Source organism: Hemitrygon akajei, chromosome 3, assembly GCF_048418815.1.
Source record: "Hemitrygon akajei chromosome 3, sHemAka1.3, whole genome shotgun sequence".
Classification (NCBI taxonomy): domain Eukaryota; kingdom Metazoa; phylum Chordata; class Chondrichthyes; order Myliobatiformes; family Dasyatidae; genus Hemitrygon; species Hemitrygon akajei.
Genome location: NC_133126.1, coordinates 173,273,454 through 173,298,299, shown reverse-complemented (window position 1 = coordinate 173,298,299; position 24,846 = coordinate 173,273,454). Strand labels below are relative to the sequence as shown.

The 24,846-nt window shown below is 40.1% G+C and overlaps 2 protein-coding genes across 3 annotated transcripts in view; both read right to left on the bottom strand.

The window, feature by feature from the left end:
• Positions 1 to 12,838, bottom strand: part of LOC140725638 (uncharacterized) — a 35,234-nt gene extending 22,396 nt beyond the window's left edge. The window contains exons 1-5 of the mRNA XM_073041352.1: positions 12,717 to 12,838; positions 7,104 to 8,577; positions 3,436 to 3,541; positions 1,039 to 1,186; positions 435 to 482 (exon numbers count right to left, since the gene is read on the bottom strand). Of these exons, the coding sequence (XP_072897453.1) occupies positions 435 to 482; positions 1,039 to 1,186; positions 3,436 to 3,541; positions 7,104 to 8,562 (1,761 nt within the window). The 5' untranslated portion in view covers positions 8,563 to 8,577; positions 12,717 to 12,838. The remainder of the gene's footprint in view (positions 1 to 434; positions 483 to 1,038; positions 1,187 to 3,435; positions 3,542 to 7,103; positions 8,578 to 12,716) is intronic.
• Positions 12,839 to 20,404: 7,566 nt separating this feature from the next.
• The window catches only part of anos1b (anosmin 1b), a 139,101-nt gene continuing 134,659 nt past the window's right edge, over positions 20,405 to 24,846 (bottom strand). For both annotated transcript variants that reach the window (XM_073041350.1, XM_073041351.1), the window contains exon 14: positions 20,405 to 23,822. The gene's annotated coding sequence lies outside the window, so the exon portion shown is untranslated. The remainder of the gene's footprint in view (positions 23,823 to 24,846) is intronic.

Genomic DNA, 24,846 nt, shown 5'->3' with positions numbered 1-24,846 from the left:
TTCTAAGAGCAGCAGAGAACCCTAGTTAAATCAGTTTCAAACTAATCAGTACAGATAAGTAACTCGCTGTGCTTAAAAACAGAAATAACTGGAAACACTCATCAGGTTAAGTAGCATATGAAGAATGCAGAACAGGGTTGATATTTTCAGGTTGAAGACCCAAAGGGTCTCATTCCCCAGATGCTTTCCAAATTTTCTGTTTTTATTTCAGATTTCCAGTATATGCAGCTTTTTCTTTTCAATTTTCACTTAACCCTTAAGAAGGCAACCTACTTCAAATGCATTACTGGCATCCTTTAAGCATATGGAAATTGATTTAAATCTTATAAATGTGAAATATATGAACCACCATGATTAGTAAAGCATGAGATCACCTCAAAACTATGATAAAGCAATTTAAACCAGAAGTCACCTTTTTCTTGTCCTTATCTTACCTTATCTGGCACAGCATCCACGATCAATTCTCCATACATGTTTATTACCTGCAAGATAATAAATAACACTTTTTTAAAAAGTTCTAATAAGTTGCCTTTTATAAAATTTGACATGGATGTTGCTGGAAAAGTTGACACTTGTCATTCACCTGTAAATACCAATGAAATGAAAGTTTCCAGAGGGTGGTAAGAATCAACACTTCAAAGAGTTCAGTGGCTGTAGAATCATATTTGAGACACACAGGGTCAAAATGCTTGATTTCCTCCCCCGAAGATCATCAGTGAATCAGATGGACTTTTACAACAACACAGTAATTACACTGTTACCATTACTGACACTAGCTTTCACTCCAGATTTATTTAATGACTTGGATTTCAATTACACAACTGCTGTGGTATCTAAATTGTTTGACTCAAATAGCCAGAACAATGGAATTTGAGTTAGGATGTTGATTATGGCAACCTGGGAGAATGTAAACTTCCTTTAGTCTAAGAAGCAGCTCAGATTTACTTAACCATCAATAAATCAAGTTTGTAGTTTGTGAGATACATTTGCTGCTAATAGATCAGTAACAGATAAAAATCATTCATATTCTTGTCTGACCTGATCATTCAGCCAGTTTTCTCCATAAAGTGTGGCAAGGTCGTCCAAAGTCAAAACGTGCTTGTTGTAAACTACTTGAAAACTGGACACAGGTTTATTCACTTGTGCTTTCTGGTACTTTCGGATTTCCATCTTGATGAAGACCTTCCTGCAGAAGGTGTAACAAAATGATGTACTTAGTACTGTCGATGCTGGAGTCTTAAAACTAAACAAAGTTTTGGAAATACCCAGCAAGTCAGACAGAAAATCTGGAGAAATAATGAGGTTGTTTTTGTAAGTGAATAACCTTTCATCAGAGCTATGAAGGAACATACTGACCTGTAACATCCATAGATTCTGTCCAAACTCCTGATTATTTCCAGCAATTTTTCAGGAAATTCCAACAATTTAATATTTATTATGTACTACAGACATGATGTCAGTTTCTAAGACATTTTGATATCATTCCTTAATAGTTATGCTGTTTAATAAAAGTCTTATACTAGACTTTCTTGAAGGATACAAAAAAAAAATTATGTGGAGTAGTTTCTGGTCAATTTTTTTCCCTGATCTCCTAAAGCATTGAGCTTTGTTTCACAGACTCAGCTCTCCAGTCCAGGCAAAAATGGTCATTTGTGAGATGGAAATGTAGACTTTGAAAGCTATGGACTTCACTGCTCCGCTTCAGTCAGCTATTTTAAAACTGAAATAATGTGTGGGGTAGAAAAAAGTTGAAGTATGGGAATAATTGTGCATTAACTTACTCGGTGTTGCAGTTATCTGCAAAATGGCTATAAGTAATTTTCGTTATCTGTAAAGATGTAATAGAACACGTCTTAATCCTCATTTTGCTGTTTCAGAAACATGTTTTTGTTGGTTATTACAATAGTTGTGATCAGTTATTCTCACATACAAATTAGAATGCAAGATCTAACAACTCTAGCGTATGGTCCAACAATGGTTTGAATAGTTTGCAGAAACCTGACAGATAAAAGGAAGAGGCAAGGCCCAATAAATTGAAAAGAGGATTAGATGAAAGAAAAAGAGACAATAAATAGCATATAACAAAAGCAACACATTCTGTGCATTTGTTCAGAATTTAAGGTAACTAGTGGTCGGGTACCAGGAACAACAACTTTGTTGTGCCATTCAGTACAATGTACACATTTAGGTACTAAACAGTATTCACATGAGTTTCATTAGCTTCGTTAGTCCTCTATCTGATGTATGTCCAGCCTGATATTGAACCACAGAGCTTCTGACATAACTGCTAAGTGAATCTATTGGTTAAACTTGCTTTCTTCATGAATACTTTAAAAAATATGCAATGGCCTGAATTTTTTCAGAGCTGCTCAGATCTTACCATGAGCAGATTATCCCAGGGAGAACTTGCCCACCAAGAACTGACTGGCAGGACCCTCTGATTGTAAATCTTATAGAAATGTTTTGACAGATAATAAAGGAACATCACCAAGCTTAACAGGCTGTTAAAAATATGTATGTTTGCATATTCTCTTACATTCACGAGCTTCACTAATATTCAAAAACTTAAACAATGTACAACATAAAGAAATGGCAGACACAGTTTAATCCAGCCAAACTTGAAGTGTTGCATTTTGAGAGATTAAATGCAAATGGACGGTACATCATTAGTGACAGGACCCTTGACTATCAACGTACAGGGTGATCTTGGGTACATAGATAGAGCAGACGGCCAATTTGATTTACCCAGGGTTCAAATGTCTAAAACTAGAAGTGAAGTGGGTAAATTCAAAGATGATGTGGAAGGCAAATTTGATGTTTTGCATAGAGTATTGGGTGCCTGGAATGAACTGCTAGAGGTAGTAGTGCAGGCAAATATGATCAAGGCATTTAAGTGGCTCTTAAATAATTACTAGAATATACAGAGAATGAAAGAATATGGACAACGTGCATGCACCAAGGATTAGTTTAGTTAGGCATTTAATCCACGTCATGTGCTAAAATGTCTGTTTAAATATGAGCTATGTTTAAATTTAAAATAGCTGAATTAATCCATCCAATACAAAACAAAAACATAAATTACCTGAAACTTACCCGTTCTTTACAGTACTTCCTCTTCATTGTAATAGATAGATTCACTGAACACATCTAGTGCAGGTTGTGTTGGCAATGTTCTCAGCATAATTGCTGGAAAGGTTCACACTCTACAGTGGGACTACAGTCAATTGGACATGTGCATAAATTTCAGATGTGTATATTTGTTTACACTTTTGCAGGATTGTTAACCGTTCTCACAGTTGCTGAGCTAAATGGAGGCAGCTCCACATGGAACTTCTAGCTTTTCTGCATATCTATCAGGTCATGGTGCATCTGAAGTATTCAAGGGAGGCACAAAATCAATCTGTTCAAGGAGTCAACAGGAGGTGATTGACATACCTATCACGGAAATCCTGATGGAAGATCTGTTCTAACTTCATCAGAACATCTCTCTCAGTAAGTGGAATAAGGCTACCATATTTTCTCAAAAATTCATCCAGGAAAGCTAGAAAACAAGGAAAATTATGATAGAAATTTTGCGTATCAAATATTATTCCTGGTTATAAATGATGGCTTGCTAAAATAACCTGTTCAAGCTTTGCCAGTTGGGTTGAGTGCTTCCAGACAGTATTTATTCCTGTACAATGCAATATGTATTATCTCATCTAAACAGTAAAAAGTACCAATAGCCAAGCCATTAAAATGTGATCAGATGTCTCCCAGAAGAGAAACTTCCTGATAATAAGAATAAACATTTTCAAAATATACAATAGTGGTGGAGAAAGATTTCTGGGTCATAAAAACATAATGATTTACTATTTAAACAAACAGAAAACTTCTATTACTTGTTTCCCATAGCAATATTCTGATTAATTCTCAGCACATTCAAACACAGTTCAGGAAGCAATCAAGGAAGGTTCACAGAACATTTTAGTTTCAAACTGAAAGGTTTCAATGACTTCAACATTAGAAATTTCATTGATCATAAAGGTCCACCCTTAACTGATACAAGCCCAGTCCACCTTGAATTGACTGTAGTCCCCTTGGCTAAGAAAGCAGTAAAGTATAAGTGGAGCATGAAGGCAAGAAGTTAGAGGAAGAAATGTTGAAAAGAAATTCAGCACATTTTTCTTTTTTGATCACCATTCAACAAGTGCATGAGTGTGTTAGATCAAACTTATTTTTAGTATCTTTATCTGTAATCAATCGCCTCACTAACACTAATGAGTAAAGGTCATACATGAAGTTTGGTCATTTTAGCAATGGGAATGATCTCTTTGGTCAAGATAAGAAGAAAGCAGAGAAACAACCTGAAGTTTAAATATCAGATGATTATTCAAAGTTTCATCTTCATTACTTATTGTCTTAGATGGATGAAGGGGAATCAGTTACCTTTAGGAATTAACTTTTGATAAAAAATAACCAGTTTTAAGTGGAGAACTAAGGTTTTGCTCCACAATGTCTGCACACTTTGTGGATAGAATGCCCAGCGACCAGGCTACGTCAGTCAACTCAAAGATTTCAAACATCCAAAATGGCTATCAATTTAGAGTGGTCAAATGGCTGGCAACACAGTATGTTCCAAAATGTTTCACAATCCATGTCTTTGCACTTCACATTTTAACCATTCTCATGACATTTAAGAAACATCTGGATGTGAACTTGAATCATTAAGGTATGATAGGCAAGAGACCAAGTGCCTGTCAATGCAATTAGTCTAGTGTTTGACAGTTGGCACAGATATTGGGACCAAGGGCATACTTCTATACTACATGACTCTGTGACTCTATTTATTGAACAGCAGCCACCGGCAGTACAAGAAAATCAAAATAATTGCAGATACTGAAAATGTTGGGAACACTCAGGTCAGGCAGCACATGTGTAAAGAGAAACACTTATCATTTTGGGTCTGGACTGACTTGAAATAATAATGGATTTCATCTTTCCAGATACTGCCTGACCAGCTGAGTGTTTCCAGCACTTATATACAATTATTTACAGTTGGACAGGATAGATAATTTTATATGCCCCTTTTCTGCACATTTAAAATGTTTTTGTTGAAACATTTTCTTCATAAAAAGGAAATTAAGACTAGTTCATATAAAACTAACAAAGAACATGAAAACTTGGAGTCCACACAAGCTAAAGAACAGTTAATTCCCTTCAACCATTTTTTTTTCTGGAAGCAACTGGTAAATCCTTAATCACTTCAGTTTAGCAACACTATGACCACTTCAATCACTTTGCACTAAAATCGACATTTTTTTGTTCATTAAATTATTTTATGTCCATTATTGTAAAAATGTTGTATATTTTCTGTTTTTATTGTGCCTATTTTTTATATGACACTATGTGCCTATGATGCTGTTTCAGGTTAGCTTTTCATTGCAAATGTACATTGAAACAGTGTGCATATGATAATAAGCTTGAATTCAACATATTAATGTCTTCAATTCCACAGCTGTGAGAAATCAACTGGATTTAAAAGCAGAAGTATCATGACGACATTGGTTGGTGAAGTATGACTCAGTGACCTTTTTCTTAATATGAGAAGATGTGAGGGAAGAACAGCGGCCTGTTTTCCTGTGTTTTGTTGCTTGTTATGTCCTTTGTTGTTCAGCTGAGCTTTGTTGGCACCGAATGTGTGGCCAGACCTGTGGGCTGCCCCTAATACATCTTTGGTTGTTAACGCAAAAGACGCATTTCACTGGATGTACTGATATACACACGATAAATAAACTTTAATCATGAATCCCTTTATAACTCCTAAGACACTTTGCAAGACTAAGGATAATTCAGTTCTACCATAAACTAATTTAACTCTGTCAACTATATTTATTATTTGAATCAACTACATAAAGTGGAAAAGGCTGGATGGGCATGGCGTGGTTGTTAACTGGTCATAGAATCAAGCAGCAGAAACAAACCCTACTATCAAGCACTCAAACAAATCCCCATGGCTTTTAACTTTCTCTGACATTAAGACAACTAACATTTAAAAGCTTTGCTTAAGTTGCTCATTTAAAAGCAAGAGAGCAACAACCTCCAATATACTGTATTTCTATTAAGAAAAGAAAGTGGCTAAAGGTGCACTCTCTTACAATGATATAAAGTAGCTTAAGTGATGGACTAGTGGTAGCAGGATTTGTTGGACTGTACTATGGGACCGTCTTAGTTCAGGTAACAAACCCCAGGTGTCTGTGAGAAGAATTTTGAACACTATCAGTCTGGGATCGACTTAGCCCTTTTTGAATTTGGTGCTTACATCAATGTTGGAGGGTCTACCAAGTTCAATGTGTTTCTATGTAGCTATTATGGTTCTGCAGCAGTACCTTACTTAACCATTTCAGAGGGAATTTTAAGATCTAACAACATAGCTAGGTTTTTAATCACATATTGCCAGGAGGTGGTAAGGGTAGATCTCCTCCCATGAAAGACTTTGGTGAAGCAGATGAGCTTCTTGTGGCCATCATTGCAAGTTTACCCCCCTTAAATTTCAGGTACACTGCAATTTAAATTCCACACATGCCACGGTAGATTTGACTTCTGCTCTCCAGATTGTGAATGTGGTACTTCAATATTTTAATAACTGTGCCACCAACACTCCATCTCTAGATGGTACTCTGTACATTCTACAAAGTCTATTGTCATCGCTCAGAGACATTAGCTTCCAAAACCAAATCTTCTATTATCAAAATAGATAAAAGTTTCAGGTGCACAAATTATATTCCTCTACAAGCTGTATACTATGCTGGCTTTGAAAGCTATTACAGCTCCTTCGTTTGTCACTGGGTCGAGACACTAGAACGCTCTCAAAAGTGCAAGAATAGCTTTACAAGGACTGCAGGGGTTCAAGGTGAAAACTCACCACACGATCTTTAGGACAATTAGAAATAGGCAGTAAATGCTGACCTTGCCAAGCAACACCCATATTCTGCCCCCCCCCCCCAAAAAAAAGTGGGAAAGTGAACAGCCCAACATTGATGACTGAACTCTAACTCTTCAATTACAGAACAGGGTATAATGATAGGACAAAAAAATAGTTTTTCTTAAACCAGAAACTGTACCATGAATACAGGATATTAATTGTTCACTGGCAACAGAACAGGCTCGAGATTCATTCTCCTTCCCTTTCTCAGTCTGACCATGTGCTGGCTGCTCAGTCCTCACTAATGCATGGCCAGAACGCTCCTCTGAAGATCTATAGTAAATATGGTCCAGCAGCTGCGGCTGAAGCACTGGACATGGCTCATCACTTTGACAACATACAGACTTGCCAGTTTCAGTCACAGGAACGCTGGTGTGATTGCATGAGAGTGGAGTAGAGTCTGTTACAGCATTGATGACCTGCATCTCCCCGTCACAGACTGGGGCTTGAGTTAAAGATCTTCCCTGTGAGGCAGCAAATGAGTGGTGTGATCCATCAGGCTTTGGCCACTTATTGGGGACCAAGAGTTGATTGACAGAAGCACGAGGGCCTGAACGAGAACACGCTACTTCTGAGTTTTCATTGGGCATTTGATTAACTGAATGAGCAAAATGAGGCATTTGAGTTTGCAAAGCATCCATCCCTTCATCAAGGGCCATTTTTGAAACTTCACAGCAATTAGTCAGGCACAAATTCTTAACTTGCTTTACATTTTCTGATGGATCACCACTCTGAACTGAAGAAAAGTTCATGTTCTGGTTGGATTCCTTGCCTTTGGCAGTTGACTTTGAAGAAATATCACATGCCATTTTATCCAAGTGTTGGCCAGTCCTTTTAGGATTTACATAGACACTACCTGAACACTGTGTCTGTCTTAGCTTCTCCTTTCTCAGAGTGGCAGCTCTTCTCCGCCTGTTTTTACAATTAAATATTCTACAATAAAAACTAAAGAGAGAGGAAGGTTTCTTACAGAGCAGAGAGATTTTGCGCCCTTTCAGCTGCCGTTTTGTCTCGCGAGGTACATTAATGGAAACAAAATCTCTTCCCACTTGTAAGTCTATTTTTTTATATCCATTTGATAGCTTTTGGTTTGTAATATTGTCCATAAGCCCACTATTTTTCCTTTGTATGGACTTGGGGAAAGTAAGTGGATCAGCTACGTTTTCTGATTCAGGTTTACCATATAAAACGGTTGATTTAAAGTCAGTATCTGGAGCTACAGTATTGCTGTTCCAACTTTCACTCCCGTTACCCTCCACTTCCTCATGGGATGCCAAGGATTCTGGTTTATGTGCCTTCTCAGCTGACACGTCATTGACTCCAAGCAATGACTTTTCTTTTGATGTCACACTCGTGCATTCAATGTGTTCTGGAGACCCACGCTGCTGACAATCCGGAAGGTCCTTCCTGAGCACAGACTTGGCCCTTTTTTTCCTGATTGACAACCACAAGCGTTGCTTCTGCTGATAATAAAGCTGTCTTTGTGAACACAACGAGCCTTCTAATCGGTTCCATTTGCTGTGATGGGACCTCAGTTGTTCTCTAAGATTTGCTTTGAAGTATCTTTTACAGCATTTGCTATTGCCGTGCTCCTTCATACTCTGATAGTTTGCCTGTGGAGACATTGTAAAAAAGGCTTTAATATAAATACAGCATCAACTATTTCTTCAATTTTAGGAACGAAATGGTGATCATAAGCTTCTTTCCCCTATGAGACAGATAATTAGGCACTCTTTAAATTCCAGCCCAAATGGAGTTGAAATCATCTCCCTTAATTGGTTTTGTGGATCCGACATATCTCACCGTAACCCAAACATTAGTAATACGATCCATGGCACAATACTGTAAACAAACAGCATCGATATCAGACAAACATGATGGGTTTACCGATTCGTTTATGAAAGGCATTTGGAGATCTTATATTTTAGAAGTAAATTTAGTGAAATTTCATTGAATTTCTCATTTATCTGCTTCTCTCCCTATTTCTACATTCCATTGATAATTTACAATGTTCTTCATCCCACAGAACAAGCAGAGGGAAAAATTCTACCCTGCTCTAACTGGGAAAATTTGACCAACGGTTTAACAATGCATCAAACTACCCACCAGTTATACTCCGTAGTATTTAAAAAATCCTTTCGTGCAGCATGGGTGACAACTATTGCCACCTATAATTGCCCATGAATGACAAAGAACTACCTTTGTGAACCTTCTGCTGATGATATTGCTGGATAGAGAATCCCAGAATGAAGGAACAGCAACATTTTTCCAAAGCAGAAAAGCATACATTTTGGAAGGAATCAGTAAGTAAGAGAATTCCTGTGCCCTTAGTAATGGCAATTATTGGTTTGCGAGGCACTGTCAGAAAAGTAACTGAAGTGCATTTTCTGGCAGTGTGATCATGCTATATAGATGGAAGATGAAATAAATGTTTGAAATGGGGAACGGCTGCCAATTAAACTGCAAAGTACAATCTAGAAGTCTGGGTAAAAAAAAATGCTCAGTGAGAATGAACGCTGTGAATTTAAGGCCTTTCATTATTTCTGAATTTCCCAAATACTTCAGCCATTTGCATACAGTTCTACATATATAGTAACTGTGGTAATCTGCTTTAGTAATGTTTGTCCAAGGCCATGGAACCCAAAAGGGCTGATAGGACAATTTTTTGGAGACTTAGCTTAGCTTAGCTTAGACTGTGATTGCGTGCGCATTTGTTTATGTGGTGGGGAAAGGGGATGGTCAGTGGTGGCGTACAAAACTCTTCACTTTCTAGTCAACCATTAGTAGGTACAAAGTTAAACTTACTGCACTCAGCCTCAACCCGAGAAGAACACAACCTGCGGCACCAGCCTGACTTTCCCCTTCCCAAGTGATATAGATAATTAACTCAGACTAGTAGTAGTACTGTACTGAAAGATCATGTCCACGAGGAACTGGACTGAAACGCTCCAGACTTATTACACACAGGTCCCATAATGGACAGAGGGGATATTTTCATTCTGCCAATTTTCACAAAGAACCCATGCCCCAGACGAGAGTAACAGTACATCAGTTTCAATAAGGAGATGGGAACCTCGATTACATGAACATAATACTTAACCCAACTGCCCCTCTTTATGTTTAAAATCAGCTCAATAGATTTGGACATCATTCATTGCACATTAGGTGCCCCATGAACTAAGTTTAGGTGATTTCAGGGGGTCATTGGGTAAGAAACAAACACAAGGTTATGGATCTAAAATTACAGACAGACTAGCATATGGATAGCATGTGTAGGTCAGGGATAGGTAGCAAATAGATAGATAGATAGATACTTTATTCATCCCCATGGGGAAATTCAACATTTTTTTTCCAATGTCCCATACACTTGTTGTAGCAAAAACTCATTACATACAATACCTAACTCAGTAATAATATGATATGCATCTAAATCACTAACTCAAAAAGCATTAATAATAGCTTTAAAAAAGTTCTTAAGTCCTGGCAGTTGAATTGTAAAGCCTAATGGCATTGGGGAGTATTGACCTCTTCATCCTGTCTGAGGAGCATTGCATCGACAGTAACCTGTCACTGAAACTGCTTCTCTGTCTCTGGATGGTGCTATGTAGAGGATGTTCAGGGTTTTCCATAATTGACCGTAGCCTACTCAGCGCCCTTCGCTCAGCTACCGATGTTAAACTCTCCAGTACTTTGCCCACGACAGAGCCCGCCTTCCTTACCAGCTTATTAAGACGTGAGGCGTCCTTCTTCTTAATGCTTCCTCCCCAACCTTAAATCTCCTAGCTACAGTAGGGGTGGAGGGAAGATTCCAACTTGTGTCTCTAAATCATTGGTGCAGGCTTCGAAACATCAGCAATTTAGCTAATATACACGACCCTAAACATCAGGAACTCAGCCATCATATTACAAGACCCCTATATTTATATGAAAGACAGGCACAAATTCTCAGTTGGAACAGATACATGTTTAAGACTAATTACACGAAGATCAATCACACCACTGAAAAGGTGTATCAGGACAAGTGTGAATGGCTAATTTTCTGAAAACTTATTGTACTTATTAGTAAGTCAAGAAAAAGCAAGAGAAACATCCATTCAGAAACATTAAAAGCCACAACTTAAGGGATAAAAAAGAAACCTCATTAGAAAAGAGCCAATGTATTTGGCTACGGAAACTTTTACCTACAAAAATAATAAAAGGTCTTAGCAGCAAGTTTCATTTTAAAATGTTCTATAATGCATTTGAGACAAGACAAGGACAAACCGAGCAAGCCAACTACATCTTAAAATAAATTTTGGAAACAAATGTTATAGCTATTTGGATGACAAAACAAGATCTTATTTACTGCTAAACACAAATCATTCTCAAATTCAATTAAAGTAATTACACATCTATGATATGACAGGTTATACATTTCATTCTATATGAAATGGAGATCCATATATACGATCCTTTGCTTACATTGCACCATTCAAAGATGATCAAGTTATTCAAAATAACACACTGTATTGATTATTTAGTTATAGTTACTGTATTTCTTTTATTTAAAAACTCAGTGAATCAGAATCAGGTTTAATATCACTGGCATATGTCATGAAATCTGTTGTTTTAAAGCAGAAGTACATTATTACTGAAGTCCTGATTTTTAAGAGCTGATTACAATCGTTAAAGATCACCACTGAAAAATTCAAATTTGAAACAAAACTCACTATGTTTTCCAGCAATCTCAGTATTGCAGCAGACAAAGCTACCTGTGCCCAGACCCTGGGCAACACCAGTCCCAATGCATCTGATCCTCGGGAGGTGCTTGCTCCATCATTGAACCTGGACTCCTAGCAATGCTTCTTCTCACCCCTCTACACCCAGATCCTCAAGTTGTACCTGCCACCTTCTGCAACACACCCACAATAATGGAACAAGTCCAGCGAGGCAGCATCTATGGAGGGGAATAAATGGTCCACAATTCTGACCAGAAGGGTCTCAGCCAGAAATGTCAACTGTCTATTCCCCCCCAGATGCTGTCTGACTTCCTCCAGCATTTTGTATACACTGCTCAGGATTCCCAGCATCTGCACAATCTCTTGTGCTTATGATCTGCCACATTCTACAGTCACCAGGCAATGCCCAAAGCCTCTATATCCGATCCTCAGGCAGTACCTGTCAGCCTGTGCCCAATCCTTAGAATGCCTGCTGTCACTAATCCCCCCCCCCCCCAACCTGCACCCAACCGCCTGGCAGTGCCCCTGCCCATAACCTGCACCCAAGCCCCAGGCAGTGCCCCTACCAACCTGCACCCAACCCACCGGTAGTGCTGCACCCGAGCAGTGCCCCTGCCCACAACCTGCACCTAATCCCCAGGCAGTGCCCCTGTCTGCAACCTGCACACAAACCCCTGCCCACAATCTGCACCCAACTGCCTGGCAGTGTCCCTGCCCATAACCTGCACCCAACCCTCAGGCAGAGCCCCTGTCTGCAACCTGCACCCAACCCTCAGGCAGTGCCCTTGCCCACAACCTGCACCTTTTCTCTAGGAAAGGCCATCCCCTCCTGTATCCGGCACCCTGGGCGGTGGATGAGGGGCTCCTGTACAGGACAGCTACCACCTCCCTCACCCCTGGGCCCTCAATGCACCATCCACCCGCGGGCTAGCTCCCCAGCGCCATACAGCGGACGCGGAATCCCCGCTCAAAGGCCAATGCGGTTTGGTTTTCAAAGGCGGGGCGGAAGCCATTTCTCCGGGTGCCGCGGATACCTGAGCGCCGCCGCTACTCCTGCCACCTCGGACGCCGAGCCCGGGTGACCGCCATGTGTCGAGCCGCCTGCGTTCTCCAGCCCACCGCCCGGCACGCGCACGCGCGCGCACACACGCACGTGTTCAGCATCGCCCCACCCCCAGGCTCGCGGCGCGCCATTCACGCGTCATCGGTCTAAACAACAGCGCGCGCGGCGGCGGGGTTGGTGCAAAGTTTTGGGTTGTTCCGTGTTGAATATGGTCCCTTTGCGGTTTATTTAAAACCGATCAAGATGAGGGCTGATTGTGTATCAGTGGTACAGATATTTGAGCAAAGCAGATATCATGGTGCTTACATATCTATATAGAAAAGACCCAGTGACAGGTCATTATGTTTATGTTCCAAAGTTTAAAGTGACTCTTCAGAAAAGATTATCAGATGAAGCATCAGTATTAACGTTTGAGAAGATTGCTATCATTTTAGCCTTGGAATGGATCTTATGTGCTTCTGTGCTCTAATTCGTTCTCGGGTTTTGATACCTTGTATCCATTCCTTATGGGTCCCTGTCCATGCTGGGCTTGAAGGAAATTAGCAGGCAGACCTTCGAGCCAAGCAGTCATTAAAAATTAAGAATGTAAATGTTGTGGCACCTTTCCATAACGTGGAGGTGAAATCCATAATTTATAAAAAGTATTTGATCACTGTGGCAGCAAAGTTAGAATAAGGAAAAGAAAGAACCCATTTATGTAAAATTCAGAGGATGATGGAAGCTCAACTGGGAGATGGATATTACAGGAGGGAAGAAGTCATACTTACATATTTTGGACATAACTGGGTCAACTACTTCCTTTTTGAAAACTACTATGCATGATACGGGCGTTTGTAGGGAGTGCACTTGTCAAGAAATGGTGAAACATATGGTGTGATTGCAGATCCTATGAGGTTCAATGGGAACATCTAATTGCTAAATTGAGATCTGAGGGACAGACACATTTAGCATGTAAAGTTGGTTAGATATCACTGCCGCCATAAAGTATAGAAGTGTGTATTTGACTTTCTGAGAAGCATTAGACTTTTTGATATTATTTGAGTTGGGATTAAATTTGGGTGTACTGCCTGACTCTGCTCCACACTCCAGCTCAGTAGGTTCCCATAATACACCTTACATTGGTCTGCCCACCACCAGTGAACGTTACTGGAAGAAACTGAAGAAGGCGCGGCAGGTCCGCTTCCAAGCAGTATGTCTTTGGACTGTGGGAAGAAACTGGAGCACTGAGAGGAAACCCATGCAGTCATGGGGAGAACGTACAAACTTCTTACAGGCAGCGGCGGGACAAAGGCAAAAAAAAAACTAGAATTGTAACAGAATCAATGAAAGACCACCCAACTAGGGCTGCCTGACCTGCTGAGTTCCTCCAGCAATTTGTGTGCGTTGCTCAGCTGTACTAATCGCAGAACTTCCCAGCACTTGGTTCCTTATACCTTTGCAATTCAAGTGCTGATCTGGTTATGTAATGTACCTTCCTCCATCACCTAACTCAGGCATTGTGTTCCAGATTCCAGTCACAAACCTCCTTTAAAACTCCTGCCATTTATCCTATCCTTCTATGCACTTTTGCAACGGGGAAAGAGTTTCCTACCATTTACCCTTTCTATTCCTCATAGTTCTGTATTCAGGCAACCTATACTGTTCGGGTTAACGAAAGTTTTCCCCTTATAGAGTTCACAGATCACCCAAAAACTGAGATAGGGTATATGCTCTCATTAAATTTATAGGGAAAAAAAGGTAAATAAATTGACAGACCTGAAAGGGAGAAGATCCAGTGGACTGTGTAGGGTGAAGCAGGGGCAGTAGGAGAAGAGATGGACAGAGTGAAGGGGCAGCTAATCTAGAAATGCACAACAGTAATCTATGTAAGGTGACTGGAAATGAATGATAAGCCATCACCAGGTGCGGTGAAGCATGAGGAGTCTGAGAAGACAGAGTGAAGAAGCAAGAGTGAATTTTGAAGGTGTAGAGGTAGCAGGATGATCCATTGGGGAAATGGCAAAGTTGATAATGGACCCGTCAGGTGGCCCTGAAAGGGAAAAGGTTGGTTGAGGCTTGGGTGGACCTGAAAGGGAAACAGCAAGCAGACTTGAAAGAGAGAGGCCAGGGTGAAGCTCAAGAAGACCTGAAAGGGTGTTGCCCTATTGGGATCTGTAGGGCGAAGCAGGAGCTATGGGGAGAGAGGGGTCATCTAAGCAAGGAATGTGCCCTAATAATTGTCATAGGGTGACTGGAATGGGACAGAAGATGGTGAAAACATGCAGGAGGTGGAAACCATTTTTTAAAAATAATATTTTTTATAAGATTTGTACATTTTAAGAAACTCATGTATTTTTCCAGAATATGTGGTGGTTCGTTGTCAGGATTCTCACCACCTGGTTCAAGAACAGTTTACTACCCCTCAACCATCTGGCTCTTTAACAAAAGAAGATAGCTACACTCATTTAAGGGCTCTGTTATTCGGCTTTTCATGCTTGTTATTTATTTATATCTGCATTTGCACAGTTTGTTTACAGTTAACAGTTCCTGATGTCTACAGTTACTGTTATATAGATTTGCTAAGTATGCCGGCAGATAAAGAATTTCAGGGCTGAGTGTGGTGATGTGTATGTACTCTGACAATAAATTTTACTTTGAATTTGACTTTGAGAAAGCAGTATAGCAGCTAAACTAACGGTTTATCAACTTTCTCATTTTTCATAGGCTAAGTATTACCACATTACCCATGTGACATAATTGCTTTAATTATGTAGCCTATTACCTAGTTTATTCGTATCCAAGAAACTTTCCTTCTCTCATCTGTAAAAGTGATGGATTTTTCAGAGGTCCCGTCTTTATTCTTTTTATCTTCGCATTCTTTGCCGTTCATTTACCTTTTAGCACTGTTTCTTAGCTCTTAGGTTGCTTAGTATTTATGTGTTTGTTCTCTAAAATGAACAATTGTTAGAATTAAGACTGCTCGTCATTCCTGACTCCCAGAAGAACCCTAAGGTTCAGAAAATGAACAGCAACCTAGCACAGGCTATGAACCAGGTAGGAGAATGCCCTGTAGTGGAAATGGCACACTGGGAGCGTGCCAACCCACTGGCAGGTTGGGGGCCAAGTTAATGTGAAAGGGAGAAGTCGGGGGGGGGGGGCGGGTTGGCTCAGGTGGTCCTGAAAGGGGATCAATAGGCTGCAGTGTTCGCCAGGTGGACCATGTAGTGTGAACCAATTGCCATAATGGACAGAGCAAAGGGGAAATTAAGCAGGAAATGTATAACACTAATCGGCCACAAGATGAATCAGGGTAGAAAGGGCTTCTCCCCACTTTCCCTCCAACTCTTCTCCTCATAGGAAACAAATCCAATCTTTCCTCATAGCTATCCCAGGTACATCCTTAAGGTTAAAAAAATTCAGCATGGGTACAGGTACTTTGGCTCAGCAAGTCCATTTTGATCACAGTGCCCAACCAGCTAATCCTAATATAGCCCATATCCTTCCAGCTACCTATTTAAATGCTCAACCACATCTTCTGGCATCTCTTTCCATTAGCTCATCACCCTCTGTGTGAAAAAGTTGCTCCCCAGGTTCCTTTTAAATCTTTCTACTCTCACCCTAATTCTATGTCCCCTAGTTTTGGACACATAGCCTCTCATAATTTTAAACACTTCTATGAGGTCAACCCTCATTCTCCTGTGTTCCAAGCAATAAAACCTACCCTGCCCAATCTCTTCATATAACTCAAGCTCCCTAATCCTGGTAACAAGTATATGTGCTATGTGTGACTGTATGTACTGTGGTTTGACCTTAGAGGAACAATGTTTTCATTAGTTGTATACATGTGTGGATTGTCACTTTGTCATGGTGGAGAAGCTTGTGTGGTCCTGAGATCCTGAGAGCGATGCCGTCTAGAGCTATGCTCCTGGTAGGGTCACCCATGGTGGTAAGGTTGAGGGTGAGGTCCCTGACAAAGAACAATCCAACCAAGACCTCAACGGTGGAACAGGCGGACGAAGTTACTTCAAACTCAACGGCTGTGAAGGTGGATGAAGGCTGCAACAAATCCATCAGCTCCAATCATCGTGGTTTCCATGCCACTGGAATCAGTTGGTTGATTTGTGAAGCATCGTGTGCTTCTTGGAGTGCAACATCAAGCACACATTAAACAAATACACCACAGGTGTCTTCGCTCTGTACGAACGAAGACCATCATCCTTGACCATGAGGGATAGCCATGACGATGATGATGACATGTATGGTTCAATGATAATAAACTTGAACTTAAACTTTGTATGGTCCCCCTGTTCATTCTGCTGCTGTCCATAAGGAGTTAGCATGTTCTCTCTGTCACTATGTGGCTTTCCTCTGGGTGCTTTGGTTTTCTTCCACTTTCCAAAGATGTATGGGTTGGTGGGTTAATTGCACACATACAATTACTCTTAGGGTGCAGGGATGTGGTAGAATTTGGGGTGAGTTGATGGGAATGTGGGGAAAATGAAGTGGACTTCGTAGGATTTGAGTTGTCTGATAGTTGGCATGCACTCAGTGGACTGAAGGGTGTTTTTCTGTGCTGCATGTGTCTCTGACTCTGAAGATGATGAACTGAATGATCTTAATTCTGCCATAAATATCTGTACTTCTGATTCCACAATACAGAAGTCACAAATCCTTAATTATGCCATCTTAAATAACTATAGGTCATTGCTCAGTTGAAAATCCCAACTCCCTTTAGCATTTCCTTTCCTAGTGGTTTGTTAGTTTAATATGTTTGATGTTTTACTTACTATGGTGAGATTTTGCATTCAAGATGTGGCCAGAAAGAAGTATTAGTTAACTATTTAAAAAAATTTCAGAATATGTTGTGAATACAGAGAAGTCTTTCCACAGCCTATACCCAATGAGTTACTGAGTCTGTTTGAAAACTTCAACCCAGAAATTTCTAATTTTTAGTTTGGTTACAAGATTGACATCCAGGTTGCGATATGGAAATAAATTGTAATGCCAAGAAATGATCCTGATTCCCAGACTGTCTTAATCTTGTTTCAATAGTTATTTGCCACCATTATAATAAATAAGACTGTTAATATTGCTTTACATTTATCATTTTGAAAATCTGGATACTCCATTAGAACATCCCAAACGTGAGTTAAAGAGTGATTGTTGTCAGTATTGTTAGGTAAGTGCATTGTAAACTTGCTCTTTCACATGTTTTAGTTCAGATGTACTGAATTGTTGATGGAATAAAACAGGTAAAAATGAGAAAATAATATGTCCAATATTCATGTTCTCCATTGGTGTTGCTGCTACAACTTAGACTTTCTGTTCTGAACCAAGAGGAACTTTGTTTTTTTTAATTAAACCTGGGATATGATTTATGTTCCTTATGGCTTTGGTTTTATCCCTGAATCAGTCAATGTCACATAACCAACCTCTTGTTGCACTAAAATTTCACATTGCTTTGGATCCTTTTGCACCTGGACTGTTGATTATTTATTTCGTTCTTTTGAGTCTGCCATTGGGGTTGGGGTGTGGGAGGGGTGTCGCACTGGAAGCTGACAAGATTGAACAGGGCACTTGGGATGAGGGTGTGGTGAAGATGGCCTAACTTGCATCAGTTATTTAAGGAAAGCACTTCTCAATTCAAAGTGACAGATGTCCTAACTGCATCCATAAGGAGGCAGTAATTTCCCACAGCCATTACCTGAACGCCAATCAGATGTTTTCCTGGTGATCTTTTAATTTTTTAAACTACAGCAGACAATGTCAACAGTTTTTACCAGTTCACTAGTTCCTCATTAGAAAGACAAGCAGCTGATGTTCTAGGGAAGACCCACTGTACATTTCTTCCCTTGTTCCCCAGCTGGATTTATTTCTGATGTGCATGAGAGACAGCTTATCAAATACTTTCTGGACAACTATTTATTTTAAAAACACAAAATGCTGGCAGAACTCAGCAGGCCAGACAGCATCTATGGGAGGAGGTAGTGACGACGTTTCAGGCCGAAACCCTTCATCAGGAGTCAAACAGAAAGATCTAGAAAGGGGAGGGATATGTCGGAAATAGACCAGGTGAATTTGAGGGCGGGGTGAAAGTTGGAGGCGAAGTTAATGAAGTCGACGAGCTCAGCATATGTGCAGGAAGCAACGCCGATGCAGTCGTCGATATAACGTAAGAAAAGAGGAGGACAGATACCGGTGTAGGCTTGGAACATAGATTGCTCCACATGACCGACAAAAAGGCAGGCGTAGCTAGGACCCATGCGGGTGCCCATGGCTACACCTTTAGTTTGGAGGAAGTGGGAGGAGCCAAAGGAGAAATTGTTAAGGGTGAGGACTAATTCCGCGAGGCGGAGAAGAGTGGTGGTAGAGGGTGACTGGCTGGGTCTGGAATCCAGGAAGAAATGGAAAGCTTGGAGACCTTCCTGGTGGGGGATAGAGGTATATAGGGACTGGACGTCCATAGTAAAAATAAGGCGGTGGGGGCCAGGGAACTTGAAATCTTTGAAGAGAGGTAAAGCGTGGGAAGTATCACGGCCATAGGTGGGAAGGGATTGAACAAGGGGAGATAAAACAGAGTAGAGATAGGCAGAAATGAGTTCAGTGGGGCAGGAGCAAGCAGAGACAATGGGTCTGCCTGGACAGGCAGGTTTGTGAATCTTAGGTAGGAGGTAGAAACGGGAAGTGCGGGGTGTGGGAACTATAAGTTTGGTGGCCGTGGATGGGAGATCTCCCGAGCTGATGAAATCGGAAATGGTTTGGGAGACAATGGACTGGTGCTCCCTAGTGGGGTCATGGTCCAGAGGAGACCATGGTAAGAGGAGGTGTCAGCGAGTGGTCGTCGTGCCTCCGCTATGTACAGGTTGGTGCGCCAGACGACAACAGCACCCCCTTATCAGCGGGTTTGATGGTAAGGTTGGGATTGCTGTGGAGGGAATGGAGAGCAGAGCGTTCAGAGGGGGTAAGGTTGGAATTGGAGCAAGACAGTTAATGTCCCGACGGCAATTAGAGATAAACAGATCCAGGGCGGGTAGAAGTCCTGGGCGGAGAGTCCATGAGGAGGAGGAGGGTTGGAGAACGGGTCATCGGTGGGGGTGGGAGAGTCCCTACCAAAGAAGTGGGCTCGAAGATGGAGCCGGCGGAAGAAGAGCTCCATGTCCTGGCACACGTGGAACTCACTGAGGTGAGGGCGAAAGGGGACAAAGGTGAGGCCCTTACTAAGGACAGAGTGCTCAGCCTCAGTAAACAGAAAGATCTAGAAAGGGGAGGGAGGTGTCCAAAATAGACCAGGTGAATTTGAGGGCGGGGTGAAATTTATTTTAATCTATTTACTGATATATATCTTAATTTACTTGAAAATTTTATTTAGAAAAGTATGATTTGTTTTTGCAAATTTCTGGCCAGCCTGATATTTTCTAATAGCTGGATAGAGTTACATGGTGCAAAATCTGTAGTAACTTTCCTTGCTGTAGTTTTTAGTCCAACTGTTTTGTCACGTAAAGGAATATATTTGTGCCACCTAATCCTCCTTTCTTGGCATTCCTCCTGAGTACTGTACATTTAATTTGCAGTCTTGCTATTCCCACACCTGCCATCATTCACTTAATAGTTCCTCATTTATTCTTCCTCTGGGAAGAGACTACTGCAAGTGACATGAAATTCAGTTGGTTATTTATTAAAACATATTTATTTGCAGAACGCTAAAATGCATGAAATGCATATTAAATGGAAAACAAATATCAGAAACTTGATCACTTTGAGGACCCAATGTCCTTTTCTGTACAATGCATATTACTTACAGACTCTGGAAAAATATATACAAAACAAACAAGGCCATATTTGTCCCACAAAAATATATAAATAATAGTTTAAAAGTAAATCATTGCTAATTAAAGTGAAAACACAATGTAGATAATCAGAATGTTAAACCATCACAAAATTTAAATTTTCTTTCTAAATGTAAAGCCTTTCTTTGACGTACTCTTATGCATATAATTACAATATTTTGGGAATGGCTGACATAAAACACTACCTCTTTAATTTTTTTCGAACCTTTTGAAGTCTTATTCAAATATTATATCATTGAATTTTGCTTCTTTCCAGATCAAGTATAAGTTCCTTTACTTGACACAGGCTGTGTGCACAATCATCTTCTCTCATGTAAAGTCACAAAGACATTCTTTACAACTGTGTGTTCTTATCTTGCTTTCCTACCACCCCCTGCACTCCCACCATCTGAACTTGTTTTCTAGCAAAGCCTTAATTTGTATCTGAATCTCTTTCAGATTTGATTATTCCTTTACTCTCCAAGAACCTTGTTTCTCATAATGCTCTTTTGCAACAAATGCTGATTATTCATCAACCTTGTCCTTAATGACCTAAGTTGGTTTCAGTTACTCCAACACATGAGCTTATCCTTGGGTGGCTTTGTAGTCTCTATTGCTACACTCTAGAGATCTGCCTGGGTGTAAAATTAAAACCCAAGCTGAACACAGCAAACCTGAATCCATTCTAAGCCAATGGGTCAGAAACAACACACTATAATCAATAGTGACCCAAACCCTGGTACATGGGATGTGCCCAAAGAGAATTTTGCTTCAAACTTGAATAATATTGAACCAGAAAATTGATTCTTTTTGGTAACTTCAGTGTTAAAGCTGCATAGTACAAACTTCCATAAACATATGAATGGCTAGAAAGCCAACTCCAACTCTCACTAAGCTTCTGGAAAATCCATTTGAACTGAACATCAATTCCTGACATCATGATAGATTTTTTTGACCTTGGTCAAGACAGAACACTTTCCCTATCATGGGAGCCATCTTGTTGCTTGGGGATTCACCACTATTGAAATCCATATTGACCAAGGTGCCAGCATAGTCTTTGGAAAAAATACCCCAAACCTGGCACAAACTCAGTCTACTGATCAGCAGTCAACTCCTATCCTCCTGTATGCGTCAGAGAGATTCTAAGGAGGGACCCAGATTGCCCTGGCACTGGTACCCCCCAGTCCCACATCTGCAGAGTGATGAAGTTACCACACCTTAGCACAGTCTGGGCGAAATTCCACTTCCCAAAGTTTGTTGTGTAGCCAGACTTTTATTGGTATCACCATGAATGGGAATATCTGACTAACTTTAATGCTTAAAGAGTTCTTTTCTTACACCCCATCCAATACATAATTTCAATGATGGTGATTTTTTTTAGTGGAGAATGCCAATTGACAATCAGACACTTCTAGTAGCAACTGACAAGAAAGATATTTTCTCAAACCCATATATAAGCACATATAGATAGTTCTGACCATAAATTACAGACACAAAAAGAACCGCTTTCATTGCTCGACTTGCTACCTCCTAGATACATTGCTTGCCCAATCTTCAGTGCTCCTTTCCACCTTGTCAGTGATATCAACATCTCCCATTTATTTCTGAAAACATTTGAATTTCCACTTGGTTTCAGAGAGAAACTTGAATGGTCCATTCAAAAATCAACAGCTGCTAACACTCGGTAAACCTCTATAACAAGCTGTGTGATGGGAACGACAGTTTCAATCTGAAGCCCCTTCCTGATTGACTGGTCCAATGGAATTTCAGTCAATAACAATTGGGAAGTTACAGCACAAACATTAAGATGTTAAGGATTATAGCCAAGAATTGTGAGCTAATGTAAAAAAGCCTTGGCTCATTATCCATGGCTTTGATTAACTACTAAAGACTAGTTCCATTATGTAGTCCTTAGTGACAAAAGTGGAGAAATTTCCTGATGAGTTGTTAAATTATTCCTTAACATACAGCTGTGCGGGCCAAGTCATTTGGTATATTTAAAGCAGAGCTTGATAGGCTCTTGATTATTCGGGGTGTCAAAGGTTATTGGGAGAAGGCAGGAGAAGGAGGTTGAGAGGGTTAATAAATCACCTTTGATGGAATGGCACAGCAGACCCGATGGGCTGTTTGGCCTTACTTTGCTACTATGTCTAATGGGCTATGGTCATTCTCTAAATGTTGTTGCAATGTTCTCACAAACTGAAAGACCTGTAACAGCCAAGAAAGGAACAAGGTCACACAAATGTAAATTAAAATCTAGTTTTAGTTCCTTTCTGTAAAGCACTTCAGCTTTAAGTGAGAGGAAAGAGTGATTCCACGCCCCCCCCCCACCCCCGCAAACACTCCTGTAATCGCCTTTCCCATATTACTGGCTAAAATATTTTGCCTTCTTTATAAGTTAGAGTCATTAAAATCTTAGGTAATTCTTTTCTGTTTGTACTTGACTGAGAACATGCCAAATAAGTTTTATCATAGATAATTAAGTATGTGCAGATCATTGGGATTTTAGTTCCATTGTGGCATGGGATTTTCTTTTGTGTAAGTTCTAACTAGTCAAGTGTAATATTGAATTAATATCCTGGAACTTAAATTTGGGAAAGAAACTGTAATTCGATCCCTACCCCACAAGCTCAATTTGATTTAATGTGGGAGGGAGAGTTTGGGTCAATGTAAAAACTAGATTCCTTACAGATCTTAAAGTAACAACAGTGGAAAAATTATCAAAACATTTCTGTTTTAAAGAACAATTCATTATGAGACTTCCTCTGTTACTTTTTTCATTATTTGTAAAATACCACATATTTTTCTTCAACCATGGTCCTCTTTCTTTGGCTTTGATATTAATTATAACTGGAGTGGTTATTTCATAGTGTACATTTTCAAAACGCACAAATGCTTCACATAAGGTTGTAATTAGTTGCTTTCTGCTTGAGCTGACTGAGATTCTTTTCAAATGTCAAAGGAAATATCTGGCATTGAACTTCCCCATACTCAAAATATTGTTAAATACTGAGGGATTGTTACAACTTTGTTTTCTCCATCAATAATAATCTCTGAGTTTTACTGCTGGGTACTTGTTCCTGGAAAATATATATTGTAGAATTAGTGGAAAATCACCAAATGAAAATTTTCAGTAAACATTGTAGCACATGAAATGGAGAAACGGAGAGCTCAGGATTGAGTGCTATGAACAAGAACAGCTTTGTTTGGAATCCAAATCCTCAGTTATTCTATTCTCTTTGAATGTTTCTTGACACCAGATACGAATGCACCTGAAGTTTATGAAAAGAAAATTAGCACATATTTAGGGTGAGAGATGATTCAGTCAGGAAAGTTAAATCAGTGTAATACATATTATTAATTGTGGGGCACAAGGAACTTTAATAGAACGGGAGGGGGCTAGGAATACAAGAGCATAGTTCATTAAAAGTGGTGTCACAAGTAGACAGGGCACACTCATCGTCAGCCAGGGCATTGAGTGAAGTATTATAACATTATGTTGCATTGCATGAGTTGTTAGTGAGGATACACTTGGACTACTATTTATAGTTTTGATCACCCTGTCCTAGGAAAGATAGGGCTAAACTGGAAAGAGTTCCAAAAAGATTTAAGGATGTTGCCAGGATGTACATTTCCACCAGGAGGGGGTGGTACAGGCAGATACATTAGGGGCATTTAAGAAACTTTTAGAGAGGCCCATGGATGAAAGAAAAATGGACGGTTACAGGCAGTGCAGAAGGGAAAGGCTAGATTGATTTTGGAGTAGGTTAAAAGATTGTCACAACATCATGTGTTGAAAGGCCCGTACTGTTCTAGTTTCTATTCCTTAGAGCATAGGAGAACAAGGAATGACCTTATAGTAGTTCAGAAAATCATGAGGGGTGTAGGTAAGGAGATGGCAGCAGGATTTTTCCCCCAGGGAATCCAAAACTAGGGGGCATAGGTTTAAGGTGAGATGGGGAAGATTTAAAAGGGACCTGAGAGGCAATTTTTTCACATAGAGGGTGTTAAGTGTTTGAAATGAGCTGCCAGAGGAAGTGGTTGAAGCACATATAATAGTATAATTTAAGAAATACTTGGATAGGGATATGCAGGGCCTTAGAGGGATATGGGGTGAGCACAGGAAATTGTGACTAGATGGGTGGACACCATGCTTGGCATGGTCTTGTTGGGCTGAACGGTATGCTGCTTAATGACAACATATCAAAGTAGTTTATTAAATTATGACAATGAAATAGAACACGTATAAATTGCCCAAAATAAAATACACGCCGTTGTCAAATCTGTCACAGCTTT